Source organism: Colletotrichum fructicola, assembly GCF_000319635.2.
Source record: "Colletotrichum fructicola Nara gc5 chromosome Unknown KSG_Nara_v1_contig01, whole genome shotgun sequence".
Lineage (NCBI taxonomy): Eukaryota > Fungi > Ascomycota > Sordariomycetes > Glomerellales > Glomerellaceae > Colletotrichum > Colletotrichum fructicola.
In genome coordinates, this window is record NW_027094051.1 from 6,159,459 (window position 1) to 6,187,125 (window position 27,667).

At 50.5% G+C, this 27,667-nt stretch overlaps 9 protein-coding genes across 9 annotated transcripts; 4 read left to right on the plus strand and 5 right to left on the minus strand.

Annotated features, from left to right (window-relative positions):
• Nucleotides 1-28: 28 nt before the first annotated feature.
• On the minus strand, nt 29-1,457 carry Pm20d2-0 (Peptidase M20 domain-containing protein 2; the record flags this gene model as incomplete). Its single annotated transcript, XM_032025228.1, has 2 exons — nt 29-1,053; nt 1,103-1,457. The coding sequence occupies 2 exons, from the start codon at nt 1,455-1,457 to the stop codon at nt 29-31; spliced, it is 1,380 nt and encodes a 459-aa protein (XP_031878254.1).
• A 4,109-nt stretch (nt 1,458-5,566) lies between these two features.
• Nucleotides 5,567-6,713, plus strand: CGGC5_v001734 (uncharacterized protein; the record flags this gene model as incomplete). Its single annotated transcript, XM_066150876.1, has 3 exons — nt 5,567-5,652; nt 5,702-6,348; nt 6,688-6,713. 3 exons carry the CDS (start codon nt 5,567-5,569, stop codon nt 6,711-6,713), a joined length of 759 nt encoding a protein of 252 aa, XP_066009800.1.
• Nucleotides 6,714-8,077: 1,364 nt separating this feature from the next.
• Nucleotides 8,078-8,749, plus strand: CGGC5_v001735 (uncharacterized protein; the record flags this gene model as incomplete). Its single annotated transcript, XM_032028135.1, has 1 exon — nt 8,078-8,749. The coding sequence occupies one exon, from the start codon at nt 8,078-8,080 to the stop codon at nt 8,747-8,749; it is 672 nt and encodes a 223-aa protein (XP_031875556.1).
• Nucleotides 8,750-8,936: 187 nt separating this feature from the next.
• Nucleotides 8,937-10,598, minus strand: atsA-0 (Arylsulfatase; the record flags this gene model as incomplete). The annotated part of the gene is made up of 1 exon (XM_032028136.1): nt 8,937-10,598. One exon carries the CDS (start codon nt 10,596-10,598, stop codon nt 8,937-8,939), a length of 1,662 nt encoding a protein of 553 aa, XP_031875548.1.
• A 3,819-nt stretch (nt 10,599-14,417) lies between these two features.
• ARS-1 (Arylsulfatase) lies at nt 14,418-16,679 on the minus strand (the record flags this gene model as incomplete). The annotated part of the gene is made up of 7 exons (XM_032028138.1): nt 14,418-14,945; nt 14,995-15,467; nt 15,531-15,880; nt 15,950-16,056; nt 16,112-16,191; nt 16,257-16,342; nt 16,402-16,679. 7 exons carry the CDS (start codon nt 16,677-16,679, stop codon nt 14,418-14,420), a joined length of 1,902 nt encoding a protein of 633 aa, XP_031875558.1.
• An 800-nt stretch (nt 16,680-17,479) lies between these two features.
• On the plus strand, nt 17,480-19,964 carry bglG-0 (putative beta-glucosidase G; the record flags this gene model as incomplete). The annotated part of the gene is made up of 3 exons (XM_032028139.1): nt 17,480-17,558; nt 17,639-17,966; nt 18,026-19,964. 3 exons carry the CDS (start codon nt 17,480-17,482, stop codon nt 19,962-19,964), a joined length of 2,346 nt encoding a protein of 781 aa, XP_031875551.1.
• Nucleotides 19,965-20,030: 66 nt separating this feature from the next.
• CGGC5_v001739 (uncharacterized protein) lies at nt 20,031-20,971 on the minus strand (the record flags this gene model as incomplete). Its single annotated transcript, XM_066150877.1, has 3 exons — nt 20,031-20,710; nt 20,835-20,911; nt 20,961-20,971. The coding sequence occupies 3 exons, from the start codon at nt 20,969-20,971 to the stop codon at nt 20,031-20,033; spliced, it is 768 nt and encodes a 255-aa protein (XP_066009902.1).
• Nucleotides 20,972-22,511: 1,540 nt separating this feature from the next.
• PADI3 (Protein-arginine deiminase type-3) lies at nt 22,512-24,374 on the minus strand (the record flags this gene model as incomplete). The annotated part of the gene is made up of 1 exon (XM_066150878.1): nt 22,512-24,374. The coding sequence occupies one exon, from the start codon at nt 24,372-24,374 to the stop codon at nt 22,512-22,514; it is 1,863 nt and encodes a 620-aa protein (XP_066009975.1).
• Nucleotides 24,375-26,736: 2,362 nt separating this feature from the next.
• Nucleotides 26,737-27,240, plus strand: CGGC5_v001741 (uncharacterized protein; the record flags this gene model as incomplete). Its single annotated transcript, XM_032028142.1, has 1 exon — nt 26,737-27,240. The coding sequence occupies one exon, from the start codon at nt 26,737-26,739 to the stop codon at nt 27,238-27,240; it is 504 nt and encodes a 167-aa protein (XP_031875555.1).
• Between the last annotated feature and the right edge of the window lie 427 nt (nt 27,241-27,667).

The window sequence follows — 27,667 nt, forward strand, 5'->3', positions numbered from 1 at the left end:
ACACTCATCTCACAGACCTAAACAAGTGTCAAATCCACCAACTTAACAAACCCCTCGTCCTCACACCCTCCTTCTCCTCCATCCCCATATCCCTCCTCCAAGTCCTCTTCACCTCCTCCAACAGCCCCTCCTTTGTAAACACATCCACCGCAACCGCCGCCAGCCCCTTGCCCACCTTCAAACTAATCTCATACGCCTCCCTCGTCCCCGCCGCCGCCGCGAACTCGGGGTTATGCGGGCCCTGCCCGCCCTCCCCCGGCGGAATCGCAAAGCCCACACTCAAACTCGGCATCGCGTAGCTGATATCTCCCTGATCCGTGCTCGCCATCGTCCGCCCGCGGATCTCGTCCACGTCCTCGTCCAGGGGAATCTTGCCCTTCCCGTCTTTCGTGGACAGCGCGTTCCACGCGCGCGTGTAGCTGCGTCCTAAAGGTCGGTTCGGCACGTGGTCCTTGTAGCTCCCCGTCTCAGTGACCTTGAGCTTCGCGCCCGTGGCGAGCGCGCCGGCTTCAAAACAGCGCTGGACCTGCGCGCGCAGCTCCCTCAAGCGCGCCTGGCTGTCGGCGCGCACGACGAAATCCCCCGCGGCGTACGCGTGGATGATGTTGGGCCGCGCGCCGCCCGAGGTGATGTTGCCCTGGATCACGTCGCCGGGCATGGTCTGCTGGCGCAGCGCGGAGAGCGCGGTGTAGGCGGTGACGAGGGCGTCGAGGGCGTTGATGCCCAGCCAGGGGTTCGCGGCGGCGTGGGCCTCGCGGCCGAAGTACTCCACACTGAAAGAGGTGTAGGCGGAGGTGCGCATGAGGGACGTGTCGGCGACGATGCCTGGGTGCGAGATGAGGTTGAGGTCGACGCCGTGGGCGGCGTAGGCGCCGGCGCGGAGGAGGCGGATCTTGCCGCCGCCGCCTTCCTCGGCGGGGGTGCCGTAGAGGACGACTTTGCCCGGGAGGGAGGGGTGGCGGGAGAGGTAGAGGGCGGTGGCGAGAGCGCCGGCGACGGAGGCGGAGGCGATTAGGTTGTGGCCGCAGGCGTGGCCTATGCCGGGGAGGCAGTCTGTGAGGTGTTAGAGGGGATGGAGGGAGTGGGGAGGAGAGGGGCGTACCCATCTCGGCGTTGAAGGAGACCACGGGGCCTTTGCGGCCGGTGTCGTAGACGGCGACCCAGGCGGTCTCCATGCCGTAGGCGGAGGGGGTGACGGACCAGCCGGGGCGGGAGCGCATGAAGGCTGTGAGGGTGTCGTGGGCGATGAACTCTTTGTAACCTAGTTCGGGGTTGTCGTGGATTTTCTTGTTGACGGGCCAGAGGTCCTCGGCGAAGGAGTCTACGATGGCGGAGATTTCATCGAGGGGCGTTGAGAAGGAGGTACGTTTGGTGGATGGTTTGCAGTCTGAGTGGGAGACGAAGACGAAGTCATCGTCTTCGTCTGAGATGGTGTCTGGTGAGTTTGGGGGTGCCATTTTGAGATGCGTGCGGTTGCGATGGGAATCTGAGGGTGCCATCTTGAGAATTGTGTTTGAGGTTGGTGTGAGATGGAAGTGAAGGATGAGAGGTGAAATTGGTGATAAGAGCTGCTACACGACGCGAATGAGACGGGAGGCTGGTGAGGTGAGTGAGGTAGCTACCTCGGTGGGTTTGGGTTCCCCGAGCGGAGGGGCTCCGACGCCGGCCGGTTATCTCCCGGGGTCCAGCTTGTGGGTGGCTTTGCGATTGCAAGCTGCCATTTTGGGCTAGCGCTCTCGCTGCTTGTAGGGGGGATTAAGAGGCCTGTGCCGGTGCTGTTGGAGCAGAACTTGATGGATTACCGACAGGTTGTGAATTTTCAACTCATTGAATTTGATGCGGTTGTCGATTCCGACTTACACCATTGGGGGAACTGTGGGTTATCTTTTTTTAATCGCAAATGACAAGATCGTTATTATGTAACCGACCAAAAGTCCCTTCTTTGAGACCGGGACGGCTTGTGAGTGTATTGACCGCCAATCAGGGCTCAGAGGTTTTGACCAAGATGAGTGAGTTCTATTTTCCATTTTATCGGACAGGTTTTCAATGCGGCCCCGACCATTCTCATCTGCAATTTATTTTCAGTGTAGATTGAACACTTTCAACTCCTCAACTCCCTGCTCAACCCTTTTCACTCCCTGCCCGTACATCAAGCCATGGACATAGGCATCTCCCAGCAGGCGTAAATGGGTTCCCGCCTCTGGCCTACCACCACCCTGTGTTTCATCGTCCATATCCCGGACAATGAAGGGCATTTTACCGCCGGCGAAAACGCAGATTTTGTCTCCGGCCTTGATATCGGGCGGGCCTAGCCCAATCAATCCCTCAGTAGAGATGAAGAATTGACGTCTGGCAGACGCCCTCATCAAATGTTGGATGCAGGCCTCTTCGCTTGTCGAGTTGCGGAAGATTTCTAGCTGGGGGAGATGATGGGAAGCGGCAAGTTCGCTGTCCCAGCGCCTTATGGGCATTCGCTCATGGTTGTAGCCAGCCTGCTTTGCCTCTGAGCCGTTGTCAGCTATGAACCCGTGGACCCCGATATCGAGACATATCGTGCGCCAGAATGCGTCTGATATGGTACCTCCTCCACGGTATGGTCGGTTGGGGTTCCCGTCGATGTCCAACATTTCCCACCACTCAAACAGGTATTTGGGGCCCGTTTCAGCCATGAGAATTCTTTCTGAGCGCCCGACTCTCTCAATCCTATCGCAAAGCACCCCTTGTAAACAGAGAGTGTTCTCTTCGAAGTTGGTACAAGGAGTATAGGCAAGCTTCCCGCAAGCACTGTAGGCGTCCAGAAAAGCAAGGCGATGGGTGGTCAGATACAAATCACCGGAGAAGCCGTCGTTTGGATGGTATTCAGTCCCCCAATCTGGAACCCAAGAGGGAAGCCCGGCAGTTGCTGTTTCCCAATACGCCTGATTCGCGCAGTGGCTGAGGATATCCAGATTCGTGCAGTAGCTCATAATCTCCCGCGTCGTCGCCTCAAAGACTTGAGCAGCAGTCAAAGTGTAATCAATCGAAGTCGTTCTGAGGCCTCGCGATATGCCTAACAGCCCAAAGACTTTGTCACGAGGGTCTGTTGCTCTTCTTGTGCGAAATTTGGAAATCACTTCGTCGAATCGAAGTTTCTCTGTCTGCAAGTTAGCTCGAATGCTGGCCAGGCCTAGCAGCCCTTCCATTCCAACAGCGATGCTGACGCTAGTGACAAGTGATTCGTTTCTTTCGAGCCAGGAATAGCAGCAACGTCTTACGGATGCGTGATTCCTGTAGTTTGCGGCTGCTTTGAGCAGATCGGACTCTGATAGCAGCCGAGGGCCATGCTGGTATGTCACTTGTTTTGCAAGAACAGCCTCTTGGACCGTCCAAACGCGCGACCACCATTCGTTGTGGAGAAACTGATACATCTGAAACAATTGAAGGAGATCGTGCTTTAGATCTGGCCAGTGCAACTCGCTGTCGGCGGCATATTTTTGGATAGTAGCCATAGCTCCGAATCCCACCGAAGTCGCTGGACCGAGCCAAACCACGACTTGGGTTGCCGCTGAGTAAATGTCACTCATCCATCGGACTTGCTGATTACGCTCCTGGAAATTCTCTTGATCGATGCAGAGGACGTCCACCCAGAGCATGCGTGCTCGGTCAGGGTATCGAAGATGGCGCAGCGCCGCCTCCAGATTCATAGTGACATTTTTGGCCGTCTGTTGAACTGTAATGGGGCGTGTGTCGCTCGAGTCACCCCATACATATGAAAGAGCTTCATAGTCATCGGGGCTGTCTAAGGATGTCGTGTGGAGTTCACAGTTGATACCGTCCGCCTCGTTACCGGCGAGCAGTTTGAGGAGGCGGACTTCGCGTTTGGTGGGGTCTAGGACAGTGTACATCGGAAATTGTAATCGAGAAAAACGTCGGAAGAAAAGCCTCAATGAATGGGTCGACGATGTTATTCGGTCCAGAATCAAGACACAATACGTTGAAGGCTCGAGCTCTTATCTGAATCGACAGCTCTTCACCATTGCCTGATGTCAGGGTAAACCGTCACCACCCAAGATGATCTGGAAAAATTGCCAGGCATCAACGGTGCGGCGCAGATGGGCTGTAATGAATGTATTGGCTGAAAGTAGGCGCAGCTGTTTGGGGCACAGCAAAATCGATTACTACTGGTTAGTAATCGGGTTCAACGGGGTGCCTGCCAAGGGCGCCCGTTGGCACCGTGTGTTCTTGACATTCTAGTAGGTGAAAGGTGTATTGGAATCTGCTGTCTGGTAGCATACCTCTCCATAGCCATACGGACGGAGCTCTACTTGCATTGAACACGTTCTGTTCCATTACCACACATCTCTACGTTATCATTCTAAATGCCTTTGCCATCGTCTTGAGTGTCGTCTCTGCCGTCCTAAAGCTCTGCATCGTCCATACCTGCATAGATAGCAGAACTCTCCGTGCCACGCGCTGATAGCTATGGTCTTCAGTCGCGAACCACTTCCGCCGCAAACTAATTCATTGAACCTCCAGAAAATTCTTTCCGAGGTGATGGGGGCAATGTAGGCCTCGGGTGGCTTGAGAAAGAACTTCGAGCACTCCATAGAGTATGCACGATCTAATATCGCAACCTTTGGGACTCGCAAAAGCACACGAGCCGCCGCGGCCATTAGTTCAAGATGAACGACTTCATGAACTCCAATATAGAGTGGTTACGAGTGGTTTAGATCATGAAAATAATACCTCGGGTGTCCAGAGTAAGTAAAACGAACGCAGTAAATGCAGAAGGCCTTTCGAGCCACGTGCTACTCTACAAATTCTTATCCTGTCGCAAATGACAAGATCGCATCGATGCAGCCAAGAGCGAGAGATTCCCCTGTAAGACCAATAGAACTGCACTCCATGTTCTAAAGCAGGTCCTTGATATGCTCATATTGGGGAAAAGAGTGTAGTCCGAATACAGCATCCTCCTAACACGTCGATCGATGTCGTTCCCTCGCACTTTGTACGAGCTTCCTATTTAATCCAGACTGAGCGAGACAAGGGCGCCTGCTACATACCAAACACACGTGCATTGAGGCCCAGTAGTCAGGTGTGTCTCGGTCCAAAAGTTGTAGTCGTCAGATTCAAGAAACACATCCGTTCAGCCCCGCGTCTGCAGCAGTGCCTGACCTCGGAGCGTTTTCCATTGGTTCAAATGTCACCCTGGGTACGTTTACCGCCTTTGTTACCAAACTGCACGACATACGGTTAAGGATGATTATCCCTGTTTTAGTGAGCTCATGCAGAATGGACGGCGCTGCAGCAGCCCCAAACGCCAATGCCGATTGAAAGACACACGTTTGCCTAATCGGGAAGTCAGAGGTATCTCGACGAGACATCGCGGGGGATCGGGACGGCAGCCCCAACACTTGGCGGGGGAAAGTTATAAAATGGATGTCGACTGCAATTGAACTTGGGCTGTGAGGGATAGTTTTCTCGGGCATCCATAGAGACATCTCCTCTTAATCCTTACACAGGAGGGCTAATATTTTCTCAATTGTTTGGTCCCTAAGAATCCCGCTTGTTCTTGCCACCGGAAAAGATGCAGATCTTGGGGACGGTCTTGCGAAGCTTGGCGCGGATGGAGACCAAACCGTATCCGCTGGACTTAGTCAAGGGGCTTGAGAAGTTAGTCGGCATTTTCCGCCACCGCGGTTCTGTTTCTGACGATTATCAGATACTTTGACAGTCCGGAATACTCCGACGTCACGATACGATGTATCACAAGAGACTTTTACGCCCATCGCGTCGTGCTCGCCAGCCAGTCCAAATTCTTCGCGGACGCTTTTCCGGATAGCGACATCGATCCCGCCCTGCTGCTCGAGGGATCAACGGTTCTAGGAAATGCGAACGCCCACCAGAATCCCGGCTGTCAGCAAATCGTCAACATGCAAGATGAAAATCCACGAGTTGTGGAGAATGTGCTCTGCTTCATGTATCATGCCGACTATCGCGACACTCCATGTCTCAACGTCACGCCTCCGCCCGCTGATCCGATCCTGTTCAACCTTCAAATGTCCGTTGCCGCAGACAAGTTCGAAGTGTCTTGTCTGAAGCGCTGTGCGGCGGAGAAGCTGAGGGATGCTTCTGAGAAACTCTGGAACACGGATGCCTTTGTCAAGGCGATAGCGTACGCCTACTCGGAAACCCCGAGGGTGGATGTTATGACGAGAAGTGTCTTGGCTGAGGTGGCAGCGAGACACGCGTCTGATTTAAATCAAATCATAGCTTTCAGGAATTTGTTGGATGAGTTCTTGCAGTTCAACGTCGACTTCACAGAGGCGGTTGTTAAGACTGAGCCAGACATGAGTCAAGGGATGCCGTGTATGTTTTGTGGGCTGGTTGGAGATGGCTGCAGATGTGTGAGTGGATGGTCTACTTAATTATGGGGCGTTTCTATTGAAATCAGGTGTTGATGTTTAGTTTGGTTATCTCGGGAGAAGTATGCGTGTTTGAGGCAGACTCGATTCATGGCTTGACCAGAAGAAGGGGTATTCGGGTGTCAACCTGACTGCTTCTTCAAATGATCACTATTACAGGCACTCAGTGGCAGTTTGCCATCGCAGTTCAATTTAACGGGAACAAACGATACACTTTTGCCTGATTATTGTTATTCTTTTGGAGTCTTGCTATCTGGGTGGATGTTTCTGGCTGACCAGGCAGATCACTACCTATATCAGGTCCAGTAGTTAATACTTTTACAACTTTCTTTGCTATACATATCTCTCTCTATATATCCCTTTTGTTATTATTATCGTTATCGTTATTATCGTTATTATCGTTATTATCGTTATTATCGTTATTATCGTTATTATCGTTATTATCGTTATTATCGTTATTATCGTTATCATCGTTATTATCGTTATTATCGTTATCATCATTATCATCATTATCATCATTATCATTAACTATTATTATTTGTTACGGTCAGCTATCCGACAGTAGGGTCTGCTAACAGAAGCTGGGGATTGAGACGTAATAACAGTACACTTGGTCGTGGTCTGGGTCGTAGGTTGTAGGCTGTAATAGATCGATCTTCAGAGGCTAAGGTGATCAGTCTTAGACTCAACAAGTAATTCGCAGTGAAGGTAAGCTGAGAGTATCCGTGAGGATGAATACTAAGTTGATTGCTGAAGAGCTATGGAAGTCTGACCATGAGCCAGGCTCAGGGTCATACTATATACAAGTCTAATTCCGAACATGTTCCTTTGTACCTTGGGTCGATCTGGATCATTCTGATCCAGAATGATCGTTCGGCCCCCAAGTCGTGTTGGATCATATTGATCCAATATGATCGTTATCTTATCGTCACGTGACTTGGACCATAGTTCTTCCGTTTACCGAGTGAGTCCCTGTTGTTCCCGTGATCCTGCAGTACAAATGTCCTGTCCTAGCCGCCCGCTGCCTAAGTGGGTTGGTTATCTGTTATTCCTGCATATCGGGTCGTAACATTATTATTATTATTATTATTATTATTATTATTATTATTATTATTATTATTATTATTATTATTATTATCATTATTATTATTATTGTTGTTATTGTTGTTGTCGTTGTTATCGTCGTTATCGTCGTCGTCGTCGTTGTCGTCATCATCGTCATCATCGTCGTCGTCATCGTTGTCGTCGTCGTCGCTATCATGCCGATCGCCGTACATCTACTACCCGCCTGGATAGCAAAACTATTCTTGTGAAAGCTGGCTTCATTAAAGCGGTGGCTAATGCGGGAACGGCCTATGATGTAATCACATTGCTCTCAACTACCCCAACCGGTCATGGAAATGTATCATGAGGCCACAGTATGAATGAGGGAAACACTTTGATGTCACATACATAAACAGAAAGCCGTATAATGAAGAACAACTGGATAAGTCGATGACAAGAGGCTAAGCTCGAAAGTGCCACGGAAGAAAATGGAAACAAAGGACCCTTGCTACATTTATGTACAAGGGTCCCCTGACTTCCGTCAGCTATCGTCTGGATCAACTCTGGACCTAAGGCACCTAAGCTTGAAAGCACCATCTTCCCTCCAACACCTCTCGGCAAAAGACGAAATGGCCTCTAAAACGAGAAAGACCACCAAGACTGACGATGCCAAGAGAACCGCACCTCAACTATTCGACATTCAAAAGTGCTGCGGCTCATACCGTATGCGCTGCAGCAAGATCGAAGACCAATGGCCGACAGATGACGACATGAAGCTCGACGTTTGGGCCGGGAAGCACGAACTGCTCAAGGCTGCCTGCGACTTTGGAGCCTTCGAAGGCACGATGATCATGAGTGAATCTGAGGAACTGCTCGACGCCATCTGCGACCTCGACCAACCCGATGAAGAAAATGCTGGACTATCCAAATACAATCAAGATGATTCGTCCGAGAGCAGTGAGGATGATCAGCCTGAGAGATCGAAGAAACGAGCGGCCCAGGGAAACCTCAGTGGCGCGCCCGCCAAAAAGACTAAGACCGCGACCAAAGATTGTCATCGGATCTACTACCGCATGAGAGTTGCAGACACAGGCACCGGGGACCTTGATGATGACACCAGGTCGGGATATCTCAACTTTTCCGGGGGCGATCATTCCGGAGCAGGGTATAGCCACTTCGTCGGGTTTGCCAATGATTTCTGCTGCTTGTCAGGGAAGATGGAGTTCAACGGCAAGAAGGTGGCGAAAACTCCTCAGAAATGGCCTGAATCATGGAGCAAGCTGGTCTGTACCGTTGGTTAGCCCCCGCGACGTTGGTAGAAACACCTGACGTTCATCTATGGCGGCTACTGGACGGACGGAGAGGCGGCTTATCCTGAGCCAACCCCGACAGCTGGAATTTAGGGAGGCAAAGCGTAGGAGTGTTTATGTTTTCATGCTGTTGTGTGCGTCCCACGTTTTTATGCTGTCATATATCTATCTCTAATAATTACATACCTGCGATCTTTTCTCCTCGCACATGAAACTCGATCATGCCTGTTTCAGAGAAATAAACCTCCCAGTCTTGAAGTAACTGCCTCATGATTTCTGGCTGTGAGGTCGCCAGGTCTTTGGTTTCACCTGGGTCACTCTCAATGTCATAAAGCTCCCATGTGCCAGTGCCATGAGGCGGAGGCAAAAGCACAGCCTTATAAGTGCCTCTCCGTATCGCTCGCATGCTGAAAAGCTCCCATCCAGCAACATCCTCACCCTCGCCGTATACCTCGGACGTCTCGCAGCCAAGCATCGGAACCCAGGACTTCCCTCGTGGAGTGACTACTTCACGACCGCGGAAAGTAGTGCCAGGATGTGACACGCCGGCCAGATCCAACATCGTAGGCAGGATGTCCATGACGTTGGTGTAGGAGTGGCTGATGCCTCCCTCCGTCTTCACAAGGGGAGGATACCGCACGATACACGGACACCGTATGCCTCCCTCAGTGGTATAGCCTTTGAAACCTCGCGAAGGTGCTGTGGCCGCAAGAGCCCATTGCGGCCCATACATAATGAAAGAGTTGGCGTTGCCCATATTCTCGTACGAGTTGTCATAGAATTGTCGAAGTGTCTCCTGGATGCCAAGTGAGCCCATGATGGGCATGGATTCCATAGTTGAGCCCTCAGCACCGTTATCAGACATGAAGACGATGAATGTGTTGTCGAGCTCGCCACTGGCCTCGAGGTGATCGATGACGCGACCGATATTGTCATCGAGCTTGTCCACCATGGCCGCATAGATTTCCATGGCTCGAGATGCCACAGCTCTGTCCTGTTCACTTTTCTCGTGCCATTCGACGGCCCCAGGAACGTCTACAGGGGCTGGAATAACATCTTCCGGGACTAGATGCAGTTTCTGGAGTTGGCGCAGACGTCGATCTCTGAGAGCTTTTGGTCCATCGTCATATGAACCACGGTATTTGGCAATCTTCTCTCGTGGTGCCTGCAGTGGCCAGTGTGGTGCAGTGTATGCTAGATATCCAAAGAAAGGCTTCTGTTTCTCCTCTTCCGTGCGCTCATCTAAAAAGCCGAGGAGGCGGTCGGTGAAATAGTCGCTTGAGTAAAAGTTCTCAGGCAAGTCTTTGCTGCGGTCGATGAATTTGTCGTTCTCCATCCAGAAGCCAGAGCTCTTAATGAACGGTGGCAGTCTCGCATCAAGCTGTGGCTCGTAGTTATGGTGGTTCCCGGCGCCAGGGAGAAAGGAAAGACACTTGCTGAAACCACGGCTAGAGGGCGAGGTTTCGGCAGTCATGCCCAAATGCCACTTCCCAGAGCACAGAGTGAAGTAGCCGGCATCCTGAAGTATCTCGGGCAAAGCAGCAACTCGAAAGTTGAGATGGCCTTCGTATCCTGGGTGACCGTCGTACTTTTGTCGCGAACCCATCATGAACTCGGCCATCTGGCCTAGTCCAGCAATGTGGTTATCTGTGCCGGATAGAAGCATGGATCTTGTAGGTGAGCATGCCGGGGCAGTATGGAAGTTAGTCATACGTAAACCATCCTTGGCAAGACGTTGCAGGGCCGGGGTGGATATTTCAGAGCCATATGGCTCCGTATCGCTGAACCCCAAATCGTCGGCGACGATGACGAGAAAGTTGGGTCGTTTGGCTGGTTGCATGATTGAAAGTTAAAAGAGAACAGGCGAAATTAAAATTAGTTGATCTTGTATAGCTCAACTTGTCAAAGAGACTTGGAAACTTAAGTATGAAGGTAAAGCGGCTTTTCTACAGATTATCATGGCTATCGGACTAGACGAAACGCTTAGATGCTTCACTCTTCGGCGGATCTGAGAGCTAGGTAAGAGGCCCGAGCCGGTGCCGCGGCGGGAATGCCGGACGTGCGGGGTTACTCCCAGGACGTACCGCCCCAAGTCTCTTCTGGCAGCTGAGTTGAAATCTGTGTGTTCACAGCCCGCGCTCGGATTTTCCGACCTGAATAACATACTTGCTCAACGGCTGTCGGTGATGCTCAACCCTGTCGACCAAGTGCCGAAACGAACAGGTGGACCGTATGGATGAATCGAGCCCGAGAACTACCGGCTGCCTCTCCCCGAAATCTGGGGTTTGCGGGGGAAATCCGAGCCGAACTGGTACAAGTCTTGAATTATGCGATTCCGAATTCCTCTTAAATATTGCTTACAGCCTCTGGGAAGCCATGTGACCTAAATTGAGAGGCAATTGTGCTGTCGTTTCTACCAGGCGTCAAGTTATTTTCGGTTGAGCACCGAATCTCATACTGACTCAGTCTTTTTTTTTTTTTCTTTTTTTTTTTTTTTTTTTTTTTTTTTTCTTCATGCATGTGCAGAGGAATCATGAGAACGATCTGGCTTCCAGCGCGGCGGCTGCCTTTTAGCCAGGAGTCACATGGAGTATGGGACTGCTCTGCCTCATTCTCGGTCTGAACGTACTCAGTAACGGATTCGATCTGTCGGTTTACAATACCCTTCAGGCCATGGACTGTGAGTGAACAGCGAACCTGCCAAACCTTGTCAATTTCCCAGTCATCGATGTGGAGCTGTTATTGACATTGAGGTTCCGGTACAGCCTTTCAACATCGATTTGGGGACATTTGTGATGCGAAAGGAGTCTGCAAAATCAGCACCACGAGACTTTCTCTATTGAACTCGATCCCCTTTATCGCCTACGCACTGGGTCTTCCCTTTGCCTCCACGATCGGCGAAACTTACGGGCGGCGAGCTGTCTACGTTCTGATGAACCTAATTTGCATTGCAGGTGTCTGCGTTACGTACACGTCGCAATCATTTGGCCAGATACTCGCAGGTCGTTGCATTGTTCACATCTACACGGGGATGGAAAGCTGGCTTATTCCACTGTTCATCGCCGAGGTCGTTCCAGCAAAGATTCGGGGCATGCTTGTTTCCGGCTACATGATCGGACGCCTTCTTGGCACGATCATCATCAGCTGTGTATCTTTTGCCACGTCAACATGGCCGGGAGATTCATCCTGGAAGACGCCAGTTGCTGTACTGTTTTCCATTCCCAGTTTGATGATTCTTGTGACTGCGTTCGTCCCGGAGTCGCCCCGCTGGCTATTGGGAAAGGAAGAATATGAGGAGGCGCTCGTGAATCTCAAAGGCCTCAATGACGGTAGAGCTGGTTTTGATGGTGAAACTGAACTTGCTGCTATGAAGGCGAACCTCGAGCAACACACGGAGAAAGGTTCTTGGGCGGATCTCTTCCGCGGCACTGACCTTGTACGTTGCCTCATGAAGATTCCTTCCGAACTCCATTTCCCCGGGCGATTGTTCAGCTGTTCTCAGCTAACTGGGATCAATCCTAACAGAGACGCACTACCATTGCTCTGCTTCCACCTTTCTTCTCGCAAGCGACTGGCCAAGCGTTTGCCAATGTCTACGGCACAATATTTTACCAAAGTCTCGGCACCATCAATCCCTTCATCCTCACCATTGTCTCTAAATGCTTTGGGCTGATCGGTTCCTTGTCGTTCATGCTCTTGGTTGACCGAGTTGGTCGCCGCTTCTTCTGGAAGTCGATGGTCCCGTTGGGAGGTGTTTCCATGATGATTCTCGGCGGACTGAGAACCATACGGAACCCAACCCAATCTGAGAAACTTGCTACAGCTTGCATGCTGTCATTATTCGGATTCTCATTTTTAGGCTCTCTTGCACAGCTGTAAGTTTCAGTACTGGAAGTCCTCATCTGTTCATCGTTCATTACCCCTTAATCTGTTGCGGCTCATTGTTCGAGCTTAACTGCATATGACCAGACTTCAGTCATGACTAACCCATTCGGTTGCCAAGGCCGCTATCACCCCCGCCGAAGTTCCTTCGCCTCGTCTCCGTGGCAAAACTGCCATGATAGCGTGGACCGTGAACAACTTTTCCAACTTCATCGCCACCTTCACTTTGCCATACCTCATGAATCCTGGATATGGCAATCTCGGACCCAAAGTGGGTTTCATCTATGGGTCATTCAGTCTAATCAGCGTTGTCTGGGGCTTCTTCTACTTCCCTGAGCTGAAGGGCAGGACTCTCGATGAGGTCGACATGATGTTCCGCGCCAACGTAGCTGCAAGAAAAACTAGTTGTAAGACAATTTTCATTCTGTGTAAGCGATGCTCAGTTTCGTACATAACTAACGATCATCGGACAGCCTGGAAAAGCGAAGGTTATATCGAAGCAGTGAATCATGGAAAATTTGAGGAGTCGTAGGCATATGAGGTTCAGTCTCGTGGAATCGTCTCGAAAGCTTTAGCCCTTGAAGATGGAGAGAGAGAGAAAGCCTGTGGTAGAGAAATACACATTTTGTATCAAGAAATATCCTTAATACCACATTCTATGGCGATTCCTATTACAAAAATTGAGTATTGAAGAAGAACCCAGAAGGCTACTCATTCACCATCCAACTGGAGACTCAGTGACCACGACGGACATTAGAAATACTTTGCAACTTTTCATGAGAATTCTTATGTCCTGATTTACTGCGTCGAAACATTATGGTGACAATTGATGCTTAAACAAGGACATTGTACTAGCGACAGATTTCCCTGCATCAATTAATTTACTTACCACATTTGCAATGACATTTCAATGCGGAATGAAGTCGAAAATTAGGTGACACGCCGGCAGGTGATTTCCTCGATTCTCACGTTTTCACGGGCATCTTCTATTTAAGCTGGGACTTGACTTGCTAAATGAACTTCGTCTTGATTTTATCGGAACCCAATTTCTGTCAATGACGGCTATCGCGTGTGGTGTGCGGCAATCGCCTTCAAGGAACTGCAACTTCTTGCACCGATAGCCATAACCGCTGTGCAAGGGCTAGTATTGAAGAATATCGGCATCTGCCTCTCGCTTCTCGGATCTGTTGTGCCATGGTAGCACATTGAAACACACGGGATGTACACATACTGGGGTTCTCCGCACGCCGGCAAATCCGACCAACCCAGCCAGTGCGGTAGATACTTTTGCTACATACATACTAGCAGTTCAAAATCTCATGAGCCCTGTTTGAGAATGAGAGGAGGAAAGAAAAAAAAAAAGGGGACCAGTAGGTGTTCCGGTAGGACGACATCGCACCTCCGGCTTCATCCGGGTGCCTACAAGATCGTCCATGAGAATAGCTTTTCTTGCAAGTAAGCGAACATAAATATCGAGGGCGAGAGTTCAGCCTATTACCTAAAGTCACAGCCTGAAGGATAAATTTAGATAAACCTCTCGTCCTGAGAGGTAGTGAGGGAAATCTTGAAATTTTCATGTCAACGCCTGGCGTTCAGGTATGGTAGCTACTGCAAGAAGTATGGGAGTAGAGTAGACTTGAATAAAATAAGCTGTTATCCTTGGGTTTATTAGTCCTTTTCTTTCTCATGTCTCGATCACGGTCAAGTTACGAAAAAGATGGCTCATGCGTCGGCGCGGCGCCTTCTTTCCCCTGCCACCCCCCTAACATCAAGACTTTCATCCTTCGAGCAAGTGCAAACTCCTCTCCTCCAGCTTAGCGTCTGAGTTCTTTAGCTCATCGTCCGTCAACTCCCGACCACTCCTCAACAGCGTCGCATGTGTGGCATGACGATGCTCCCAGCCGCCACCAAGAGTCAAATTACGCGGTAATTCCACTACTGGGCTTGGATCTGGAAAGACGAAGTTGTCGGTCGAGTTCCTGTATGCAAGTCCGAGACCATCATCAGCTCCAGTCGGATAGAATGGCCCTTCATTTGGCGCGAACTGGTAGTTCATGCACTCTGCGATGGTGACGAGCGGGAGAGACCCGTAAAACTCGTCGTAAGCAGGGTTCAAAGCGTCCTCCAGGGTTCGTACTCCATTCGACGACGAAAGATCGGGGGGTTGAATGGCACTCCAAGGGTCCCTGCAAGTGTCTTGAGTGCATGACTTCGAGACAAGGAGCAGCGCGTTCAGTCTCGTTAAAACGCGAACATGAAGTGGGTCGGTCGAGTTGGCGAGATTCACCAACTCATATGGGTCATTCTTCCCTTCCTTAGCATGTTTGAAGCGAAGAGACGGTTTGGAGACTCACCTTCGTATAATAGAGCTCTGTATCATTGCTGCACCATCTTGAATACATCCAGGAACTGGAGTCTCCCACAACACGCATTGTCTTGTAATCGTTCTTCGAGTAAAGTCCGGGGAAGGAGATGCCGTAGTCGCCCTCTGCCCATTGGTGCATCTCGACAAATCCAGAACCCCAGTACTCAATGTTAATGGCCTCCTTTCTCTTGGAAATTTCCGGAGAGTTTGGACTCTTCCACGAGTCGAGCAGACTTGAGCCATCCCAGAACGGCGGTCGATCATTAGGGTCCAATCCCGCGATGTCAAGGAAAGTGGGAGCAAAGTCGACGACTAAGCTAGGATTGCTCGAAACGGCACCTTTGGGAACACCAGGACCGCGCACGATGAGGGGAGTATTGGTGTCTTCTAGATAAGGCAGTGACTTGCCAACACCGGTGCGGTGAATTCCGAGATGATATCCTTGGTCCGTGGTGTAGATGACTGTGAGATGATCAATATCACGGCGAACAGCGCTTTAAGGGAATCAAGATTTGAAAGACATACTGTAAGTGTCATCAATTGCATCGTTAACGGTAAGCATCTCGACAACATCGTCAATAATGTCATCCACTCCCTTGAGAGATTCAAGTCGGCGCTGGTAGAAGTGGTCGATCTCGGCAATCTGAGTGCTGTTCAAACTGGGAAGAGTCCTGAGCCAACTAGGCTTGCCATGTTGGTATTCATCAGCAGGATTGAAGTTGGGAGTACGAGGAACAGTGGAATTTGCAAAAGATCCGAGATATCGAGCAGGCGGCGTTGGAGGATCTCGCAAGTTCTCCACATGAGGCGCGGTTGGAGCAATCATGAGGAAGAAAGGGTCTTCCTCCTTCAACAAATTGTCGAGTCGATCGAGGCTGGGATAACAATCAGTATGTGTTCTCACATACAAGGTTACTGTTAGCTTAGCTGCGACGGTTACTTACGCTTTGATCCGCACGACATCTGTTTGCTGGAAGCCCTGATACCATACAGGTCTTGCGCCGTTCTCCGACATGACAACTGTGTTATGGACGTTGGTGTATGGATCCAGCTGCATAACGTCAGTGTTGAGTAAAGCATGACTCAAGGTGTCGGACACATCTCACCAAGACGTCAATGTGTCTCCAGCCTTTTGGGGCAGGGTTGTATGAAATGATTGAATCTCCATTGAAGAGTTTCCCGACATCTGAATGGACAGCGATGAGCATGTCATGCATGTAGTAGTGATTGCCAAATGTGTTGAGTGCTTACACTCGGCGTTGTAGCCGGCCTTCTCCAGCCAATGGGGCAGATATTCTTCTTCAAGGCCAGCGGCTCTGAACTTGGGAAAACCTCCTCTGAAAGAAGGGAAAATCAGTAATAGTTTAGCAACAGACCCAAACAGCACGAATATTACCCGGGCGCCTTGATGGCGGTGTTATTGGTATTGTGTGCATGCTGTCCACGCATGAGGGACACGCGACTAGGGCAGCAAACGGCAACGCTGGCATAATGATTGGTGAAGACAGTTCCATGAGCGGCGATGTGTTCTTGAACTGCTCTTTGGGTGTCGACGGAGCCATGTCGGAGATCCTGGTCGTCAGTAAAGATGAAGACAATGTTGGGTCCTTTCTTTTTGCCAAGGGCACCAATGACGGACACTAAAAGAGATGCAATGAAAATTGAAGACTTCATCTTTGGAAATTGAGGAAGTTTTGAACTAGTGACATTTGAGATAACTTGATGAAAGCATTCATGACATCAAGGCGACTGCCAGTGCCGTATATAAATAAACGAGTTCAGTGACTATTTATCATGTTTTTAATGTTTTAAATTGACGTGAATAGTGACTACCTATCATCAAGAAGATTAATTCTTACATCATGGGCCACATCGTAACTTCGATCACGCGAACGACTATTTGCGGGTCCATCCCGCGATGCAACTACAGCAGGCTGGGTTTGCTTGCTCATGACATGGATACGAGTACTCGTATTTCCCCGCAAACACTCTACGAGTTTTCTGCTCAAAGCTAGGTTGCGTGTAAGACTATTCGTGAAGCCCTTGTCAGTAATGATTCCGAATGCGAGTATTAATACCCCGCATCTTTCACCGTGGCGCGCTTTACTTGGTGGTGGCACCGAGCCACGTCACTTGTTCAGGCTCTCTCACTCCGCGTATTCGGCGTCGACTCAATTTCCTCTCATTCCTTGGTATTACTGTCGGCAGTCCCCTGTCTGGAGAAGGCATCACGGCCCAACGGCGGTGAAATATGGCAGGCAGCCAGTCTGGGGTAATCTCCAATCCGGGGCAAAGATGACCGAGGGGATGGAGGATTTGAATGGCGCATCAAAGAAGTTCATCGATCCATTATAAAAGCTTCCACTGAGTGCAAGACAATGTGCCTGCAACACAGAGACCGCACTCTTATATTTACGGCATCGTTGTTCTTCTTGGACTAAGTTCGGCATCGGTGTACCGTATCTTCGCTCGCCATGAAATCCCTCAGCTTCCCCAATTTCATTATAGGCATCGGCATGTTTATGCCCGTCGGACGAGGGGCAAACCTAGCTGGTATGTCATGTTGTATTGCAAAGAGAGACTCTCGGATTTGGCAAGCAAGCTTTAGGACGTGCTGACATATTCTTATCTAGAACGTAACTCTACGAAGTGGAACGAAGCAATCGAAAAGGCTGAAAATCTTTTGTCTCAACTCAGTCTTACCGAGAAGGCGACATTCGTGACGGGCAAGCTGGCAATTGGCGTCGCTCCGTGCATTGGCAACATCCTACCCATCGATCATGCCGCCTTCAAGGGTATTTGCATGCAAGACGGACCCAATGGCATCAATATTGCAGACCTCGTCAGTGTCTTCCCAGCTGGACTTACGGCTGCCGCCAGTTGGGACAAGGGCTTGATGCTCGAGAGGGCAAAGGCGATTGGTGAGGAATTCAGGGGCAAGGGAATCAACATCGCCCTGGGGTAAGTCTATCACGCTACGGTCCATTTTACTCCAAAGAAACTCACTGACATCATGTCAGACCTTCTTCAGGCCCACTTGGAAGGCATGCACTCGGCGGTCGCAACTGGGAGGGCTTTTCAGTGGACCCTTACCTGTCCGGTGTCGCCATGGAGCAGACTGTCCACGGAATCCAGTCGATGGGCGTCCAGACTTGCTCGAAGCATTTCCTTGCCAATGAGCAAGAACTTCAACGAACTTACACAATAGTAGATGGCAAGCGGATTGAGGGGATGTCATCCAACGTTGGCAATCGGGCCATCCGCGAACTCTACGCTTGGCCTTTCTACAACGCCATCAAAGCCGGCACAACGAGCATAATGTGTAGCTATAACCGTGTCAACGGCACATACGCCTGCGAGAACGAATATCTCTTGAAAAATTTGCTGCGAGATGAGATGGGCTTCGACGGATATATCATCTCTGACTGGTTTGCAACTCATTCTGGTGCAAAATCCATCAATGCCGGACTGGATCTCAACATGCCTGGCGCGTACGACGAGTCAACCATCCAGACGGGCCAAAGCTACTGGGGCCCGGCGAACATCACTGCCATGGTCGACGCGGGCTCAGTCGAGGAGGCACGAATCGACGAGATGGTCCGCAGAATTCTTACTGGGTGGTACTACATGGACCAAGACACAAGCGAATACCCGGAAACCGACTGGTCTCTGATGTACACTTTTGCGGCTTGGTCAAATGTTCTAGATCTCTTTCCACCTCCGTATCCTGAATCGCGCGACGTTCGCGGACAACACGGCGATCTCATCCGAAGGATTGCCGCCGAGTCAACTGTCCTCCTGAAAAACGAAGGCATCCTCCCGCTGAAGAACCCGAAGAATATCGGCGTATTTGGTAACGATGCGGCGGATCCTACTGACGGCCTCACTTTCAACCGACAATTCGAGATTGGGACCCTTGACGTCGGAAGCGGCGCGGCTTCGGGAAGACATATGTACTTGGTGTCTCCGTTGGAGGCAATCAAGGCTCGAGCCAAAGAGACAGGATCGCGAGTCCAGTACATGCTACGGAATAGTGTCATTGCGCAGGGTGACTTTTCGGCTCTGTACCCGATTCCTGACGTTTGTTTGGTCTTCCTCAATTCTTTCTCTGGGGAGACGCGAGACCGGACCAGCTACGAGCTCGACTGGAACTCAACCGCCGTTGTGGAACAGGTTGCCAGGAGATGTAACAATACGATTGTGGTCACTCATTCTGTCGGGGTCAATACGATGCCTTGGGCAGATCATCCGAACGTCAAAGCTATTCTCGCTGCACACCTCCCGGGTCAGGAGACGGGCAACTCAATTGTCGATGTCTTGTGGGGAGACGTCAACCCGTCTGGGAGGCTGCCATACTCTATTCCATTCAACAGCAGCGATATCGACATCCCTATCGTCAACCTCACAAATGCTACATCACCTGACGCTTGGCAGTCAGACTTCGAAGAGGGCCTCTTGATTGACTATCGCCATCTTGACGCGAATGAAATCGAACCTCGCTATGCCTTTGGATTTGGGCTAAGCTATACCACTTTTGAGATGTCCCGTGAGGTTGACTTAGTGAAATTTGCCAACGATCTAACTGCAGAACCCGATTCGTCGAAGTCTGTCGTTCCAGGTGGCCATCCCGATCTTTGGGATAGCGTCCTGACAATCAAGGCCAAGGTAACCAATACAGGCCTGATCACTGGAGGTGTCGTCCCGCAACTCTACGTCTCACTGCCTGCTTCTACCTCACCACCGGGAACACCAGTCCAAGTGCTTCGGGGATTTGAGAAGCTCGTACTGGCAGCAGGTGAGAGCGGCGATGTTCTTTTTGAGCTTACGAGACGTGATGTGAGCTATTATGATGAACTATATCGCACGTGGGTCATTCCGGAGGGCGTTGTCAAGTTTCATGTCGGATTTAGCTCCCGAGATATCAAGGCAACACTGGAGCATGTATTTCTTCAGGAATGATGAGTTGGAGCAAGTTGTTCATGCGTACAATCTGAGACCAATTATCATCATTGCCACCGCCTCATCTCAGACAGGATAGCCCAATGATCTCAGTACACTGTATATCTCTTCAACTGAGGCTCCATGATCATCTGATGTCTCTGCGTCGTCCTCCGAAATCTCTTGCTGTGAACGCTGTGACGGTTTCTGCCAGTACTGAAGCCCGGCGGTGCCTTGAACCTTCCCTCCAAGGCTTCGACTGAACGCATGAATATTATTGATTGAAGGGATCCAAATTGGCTCAGACAAAATCTGATCACCGGACTTAGTCCACCAAAGCGGGACGCAGTCCTCAATCGCAGGGATGTGCTTTGTGCCTCCAAAGGTGCTTACAATGGTTGTCTTCCAAGGAAGTGTGTCGCCCACAAACATCTCTTCAAGAAGCTGCCAAATGCGACGTCGGTTGTGTAGCCCAGCGGGCACATATTGCATACCCGTGGAGTACCCAGTGCAGGCTTTGTCGAAGACCAAATCGACTTGGCGTAAGTCTCCAACCCGGTTCCTATCTATCGGCTCTGTAATGTCGCCGTAGTCGGTTCCACGACTCAGCTGGCGAAACAAAAGTTCCCAGTCCCATTCGAATTCGGGGCCACCAGGGCATGGCTCGGTGTCTTTGGCGTCGATCAAAGCGGGTTCCACGTCCCACAGCCACGGCAGAAGCCCGTGAGATCCTGCTTTGAGCTGTTCTTTCCACAGGACCTGAGGAACTAGACGAGAGGAGATGCGGGGCATATCTCGTGCATCTATTTCATTGAATATCCCGTTCATTATCTCGCCGGGCATCCGGCTTAGGTTTGCGGCAACCACGGCAGCCTCGTCTGTGAAGCTAACACGCGATCGACATGGTCTGAGGTTTTTCAGAAGACAGCCAGTGAGATTCTTTATCTCCAGAGGGTTTTGAGCCAAGACTGTCATGGTCAACACTGGACAGAGTCATGTCTTAAGCGTTGTACTCACATGAAAAACATTTGCTCTCGTCGACGAATGAGGTCCAGGCCAGTGCACCCCTTCAAAGTCGTTTACATCCCATTCTGGATAAGGGAGGTAATAACCATGTTCAGCGAGAGAATAATTCACGCCTGGATTGAACCAGTGGGTGCACTTGAAATTGATACCTTCCCTCCAGCGAAGAGCAGTGAACAGCCCTCGTAAATGTCTGACATGGGCAACTGAAGAAGATTTGAAGACTTTCTTCGCTATTTCCAGACAAACGGTGTGTACAGCAGCGTAGGACTGTTCGCCCAAGTCCAAGAAGTAGTCCATGTAGATGTTCAAGTCGCGTTTGCCATCGGGGGTGAGCCGAGTGAAAATTGGCCCTGAGCGATACTCACCGCGATATACCTCGATCTCGGAAGCTTGAGACCTGGGTCTCACCTCAGACGGTACTTTTAGGCTTTCTCGAGTTTCATGAAACCCCCATGTCATCTGGCCACATTCAAAATCGGGGAGAAGTTGTTCGAATTCGCAGTCTGGATCGCAGAGTAAGCGGATGTCGCTGCACCACTCCAGTTGTTCCTCAAGCTCTTCGTCTGTTACCCCCCATTGTGGCGGATTTTCTTGCCACCAGCCATACCAGCTTCTGTAAATCCTCATGCCGCAAATTTGACATATGTGATCGCTGTCAGTTTGTTCCCAGACGCTCGTTCTGGGCTCGGAGTATTCTTCCGCCATCTTGTTGAAACGTCCAATGAATGTCACAAGTCGGAGTGGAAGAGGGGGAAGCTGTATATGTCGCAAGATACTGCTTGTCAGTTTCACTCACAAATGTGGGAGACGGGAAGGATTATTGAGATACCTTAGTTGAGACTTAATTTAAAAGCAGAGATATTGGCAGAGAAAGCGACACGGATAGTCTTCTTACAACGTCAGTTCCATCAAAGGCTTTCTCATGACAATGCACGCACGGACAAAAGAAACAGGATGACCTTGGAAAGATCTTCCGACTCTTAAATTAAATAAGCACAAGGTGAGTCACTAGACCAGGTTTCGCGCCCACCATTGAGTCTGTCAATTGAATTCAGGAGCTCCGCCTGCTGCCTAGTCTGCCAAGTCCGCCTTGTCAGCCTTATCATTGTGGATGAGTATTGCTAGCCGGCCAGTGTCATTTGGCTATCCTGGCAGTGTGCTCTATAACCTTTAGCGTAGTACACCTGGGACTTGGATACCTAAGGACGATTGTAGTACAGAAAACGATAACGACGATGGACGACAGGCAACGACGACGACGACGACGACGACGACGATAATAGGCGACAATGATAGACAATAATAACAAACCTAGGCGACATACGGATTACACGTGTTGGTGGACACTGCCCCGGTAGCCAATTTGCACTGCCCAGCGAGCAAAACTCTTGTGGATCAACGTAGGAGAGGCCAAACAAAAGAGGCCAGACATGTGAGGCCAAAACATGTGAGGCCAAACATAAGAGGCAAAGAAGAGAGGCCAAAACTGAATAACCATCACGCGCCACACAGCAACCTACGGACATAACCCCAAGCACTCCCTTACCACCAGACCATATCAGTTTGCCTCAGTGTATTCGAACCACAGTGTACCTCCCCTCCTCTAATATGATGGCTGAAATAATCATCAATGAAAGTCACATTCATCCCTGCGCGGGAATAAGCTCCTCTGACGGCTTTCGCTAGAATGTCTTCGCCGCTAATCACAGGCCCAAAGGGGTTCGGACTCAAGTACTGATCTCCGACCACGATACCGTTGATTGCACCCGGAAGAAAAGCTCCAAGTTGGTACTCATCTTTTAAAACAGGTGGCCAGTAAAAGTCTAGGCCGTCAGGATTGACATAAACTCCACCCCCGGACCGATCGCGAAACAGGCCGGGCACGTGTATGACGTCGTCGCGATCAAGTGGTATCTCAGAGAGAAGGATGTCGAGATTATGGTTGATCCACTTCTGGGCATATGCATTGATTTCCATAAATGTGGCGTTGGATAAGACGTCGTTGATGGTGAGGTTCAAGTACAGCGGCATGTCCACTTTGAAACGGTCAATCTGTGGCTGGGCGTCGAAACTGATAGCCATTGCCTCTCCATGACCAGCAGCTTGAGCTTCCTGGAAAAGATTGATCGCGAGATCAGGGGTGGCAATAGCAATAGTGAAGCCCAAATCGTTGTCGTACGGGACGAACTGAATAAACTCGTCAACATGCCCAACTCGGAGCCATCCTGTCTCGAGGAACAATGTCGACTGCACACCATTGCTGAAGATCAGGTCCCGAACTGCCTGAGCCGGGAAGCTGTCATAGTGCTTGCCTTGAATGACACGACCGGCCTTGTAGAAAATTCCGCGCTTGGATCTGTGGGGTGGGATCGTTTCAAGGTTGCCGTAGCTGTTGATGGTATGATAACCGAATCCAGACCCAGGAAAGCCGGTACCAGAGTAGCCACTAGGTTGGAATGCGCCAAAGCCAGGACCTCTCATTTGCTCAAAAACTTGTCGGCCTCCTGTGCGAGTGGACTGCGCGGACCGAAGCATGATGCGGATGGCAATGGGCCCATCAGGACCAGACATACTTGCGTAAGCCGGTTCGACAACGTCTTGAGCCCAGATGTCAGAGGACTGGTTGAAAAGCCACAGTGGATTGCTGATATCAACGGCCTTCCGTGCCGCATCTAATTGTTCGATGAAATATTGCTGCACAGGGTTCGTGTCATTTGCCCAAGTCGAGACCAACGTCTCCACCTTTTGCAAATGGTGATGCGTGAGGATTGGGGCTACTTTCAAGGCTACAGAGTCCCTGACGAAGTTGATGGACCCTGGAGTATCGTACACATCGAAGTTGATCGTAACATGACCGTCCCAGATTTCAGAATCTTTCACAAACTCACGGCCATCGATTCCTAATGTAAGACCGGCCCGAAGTTGAGTTGCGTTGAAGTTGAACTGCCTGTCTACCAGGCGCCACGAGCTCGTAGAGTTGGGACTTTCCACATCGTCCAGGAGAAAGATTCGCACTCGCTCATACGCAGGACGGGGTGTTGCGTACACATGGGCTATTGCCCCATCGGAGATGCTCGGAAGTGGCATCGTCTTCAAAGGAGCAGCGTACTCCGGCGCTAATAGCATATGACCTGATGCGTCATTGCAGAAAGATAATTCGTCGTTGCTAAGTGGCATGCTGTTTAGGTCGGTGTTCGGGCATCTTGAATGTTTGTCTCCGATATTGGGGAGGAATATGGCGCCCCTTCCTTCTGTCCAGATGGCTTTATTTCCAGCATCGGAGTCGCCTTCCATATCAACGACACCATCGCGATTAGTGTCGGCGCGAATATCAGGTATGATTGCGCTGGCTACTGAGACAACTTGAAGCGCCCATGTGATCACTGGAAGCAGTATGCGTAACATGATGGTAGCGGGCGAGAGAATAGTCGAGGTGATGTTGGTGTGTCGCCGATTCTGATACGCGACTCTCCCGATGGGTTGCAAGTTCGACGTCTTAAATGCTGCTTAATGGAAATCCTGCCAAGAAGCCACCAGACCTCGCGAGCTGGAACTTTTGCGCCTAATCCTTAGTTCAAATTTCTCGGCTGAGTTACAATGCTCTGTTGATCATCGATGATTTCCTTGCATGCAATCTGTATACATCGAGTTAAGCTAGCAGGTAATGCCAAGATGGGTATCGCAATGGTAGGACTAGTTGTTGTACTACTCTGCGAGCTTCACGGCGGTCGAATGCTTCCTCAGACACAATGGCGGAGGAAATCGCGCAAGTTGAGGTCAACGATCTCTTCAGAATACAACCTTATCAGTGGGGGTTGAAGCGATGGTATTTGGGTATCAGTATCTTAACTTAGCGGCAGTATTTAAGCCGAAGAGAATACATATGGGCCTGCCGTCTTGGGCAATCCTTACTGCACGGAGGGCTGCATGATCCTTTGCTGATAAGGATCTTCAGCCAATTACAAGACTTGCCCCTTACATCCGCTGCGACTGGCTGACAACCGACTTCGCGGATTTAAGACGACATATTCGCACCTTTCGTTTGAAATTGTTCTATTTATGATGAGTTGGCATGCAGCCAAGAAACATCTGGGGGCTTTTCTTGGATCAGAACGCTCTGCATCGTTACAACTCTCTTAGGCGTACTACAGAATCGAACCACGGGGAGATACCCGCACGCGTGACTACAAACGCGATATGCGCGAGATAATCGCGAGATTCATGCGGTGATTGAAAGCCTGGAGTTCAAAAATGATTCAAACTCAGCATAATCATCATCAGAGCTCACTTTACATTTCCCTGTCAAATCTGACATCGCGGACAGCAGCTCAGCCTACAATCAAGAGTTGTATATCATGAAGAATCGAATTGTTTTCCTCTTTATCTTAGCGGTTCATGCTTCCATATGTGTTGCAGAAGCTATCGTAGGTACTACTCAATTGATGTGTTGGCATCGATCTCATGATCTTCAGTGCCTAAGCATTGTCGACGCATCGATAGAAAACTTGCAGAATGCTCTGATAGATGGGCGGATAAACTCTGTTCAGTTGCTCGCAAAACACCTTCACCGGGTTGCACAGTACGACCGCCGAACCCCTCGTCTTAATGCGATTCCAGTCCTAAACACAAACGCCTTCGAAGATGCCGAGGCTTCTGATGACTACCGAGGTGGCAACAACGGCAGCATTCGCTCTCTGCTAGAAGGTATTCCCTTCACTGCAAAGGACAGCTTTATGATGAAGGGACTGCCAGTCGCAGCTGAGTCTCCAGCTTTTAGGAATCTTACAGCCGGTGTTGACGCCTTCACGGTTGGAGCAATTCGTTCCGCGGGAGGCATCCCTTTGGGAAAGACGAACATGCCTCCGATGGCTAACGGTGGTATGCAACGAGGTCTGTACGGAAGAGCTGAAAGTCCGTACAACTCCTCTTACCTGGCAGCAGCGATGGGCTCTGGATCGTCAAATGGCTGTGGGGTTTCAACAGCGTCGAGTATGGCCGCCTTTGGCCTGGCTGAAGAGACCGTATCATCTGGAAGATCGCCAGCTTCTAATAACGGCCTTGTTGCATACACTCCGTCGCGAGGTATGCTTTCCATCAGGGGCAACTGGCCCCTGACCTGTTCGGCAGATGTCGTCGTTCCACACGCGAGGAGTGTCAAGGATCTCATGACTATCTTAGACGTAATAGCTGTTACCGACGAACATACCGAGGGTGACTTTTGGAGAGGGCAGCCCTTTGTGGACCTTCCAAAAGTTGAAAATATGAGGTTAATAGCGAGTATCCGTTGCCATCGTACTTCAACGGCAGCGCGAGCCCGGGAGATATGGATGCGTATGCTTGGGATGACTTTCTACATATGGTCAATGACACCAGCAGTGTTACAACGCTTGCTGACGTTGATCCGGGGCTCATCTTTCCACAACTTCCTAGAACCATTCCCGACCGATACGGCAACCGCTTCGGAAACAGAACTCAGTCCAATGCACGCTCTGTTGAAGCAGTCAAGAATCGCACAGGCAAAATCATCGACATTCCCGGTCTCGCAGCATGGCTCCAACGTCTAGAAGGTCGACGTGAGCGGGACTTGGAGGACTGGATGGATAAGAAAGGGCTAGATGCCGTTGTATGGCCAGCGAATGGCGATGTCGGGCGTGAGAGAGCCGAGGTCGACAACGAAGCAGCTGTTCCCACGTGAAGAAATGGCGTCGCAAGGTCATTTGGTAATTTCGCGATTCGGCAGCTCGGCGTTCCTACTGTAACCGTCACCATGGGAGCCATGAACGACACTGGCATGCCTGTCGGCCTCACATTTGCGACCAAATCCTCCGACGACATGTCAATCATAAGCTATGCTCACGCCTTCGAGCAAGCTCACGACAAAGTAAGATTTGTCCCACCTCGAACTCCAGGGCTTCAGACAGACCTGATTCCTTTACGACGCGGGAGAAAGATTCGTGGCTTTCATGCTGCCCCTATATTGAGCGCCAGTGCTTTGAGAATCGATGAACAGAAGATTTTGGTCAAGGGCACTGTCAAGCTGGAAAGCTGCTGGAATTCAGATGCCAAGGTGGAAGTGCATGTCGACGGCGTACCTGTGCTACCTGTGTCATTCGAGGGTAGTGAGTGGAGCGTCATTACAAACATCACCCTACCGTTTCAAGGGACCTCTCCTTTCGGTGAGGTGAATGTCCCGGATGCAAGTCTTGCTATGGTCGTCGTAGTTGCCACTGCGCCCAACGGTCGATCTGCGGGCAAAATGCTCTTCGTGTAGGGGTTCGCTGATGACATGGAGGTGTTGGTGTTGGAGAGTGGCCCTTCTTCTGTACAAGTAATTAGTCTTTAGAGAAGAACTGGAATCGTGGGCGATGATGATATCGGATTACGCAAAATAATGAACAAGCAAACTGCCAGTCTCTGTCCACAGTCCAGCTTAAGGCGGCAACAGATCATACCAAAATGGTTCGTTCCCCGCGGGAGATATCTACCCGATATGCGCATCTCCACTTTCGTTGACTCCGTACAGTTTCCAGCCACCCAGCGCTCCCGTTACGCTGGGGCTACCATCAGTTCCCCGGAGAAAAGAAAAACTTCAACGGTTCGTTGCCGTGATCCTTGAGGCACGTGGCCACCGGCAGGCAAAGCTGTCAAGCTGATGTCTATTCGTAACACGATGTAACAAAGCTGCGCTGGCAGTTGTG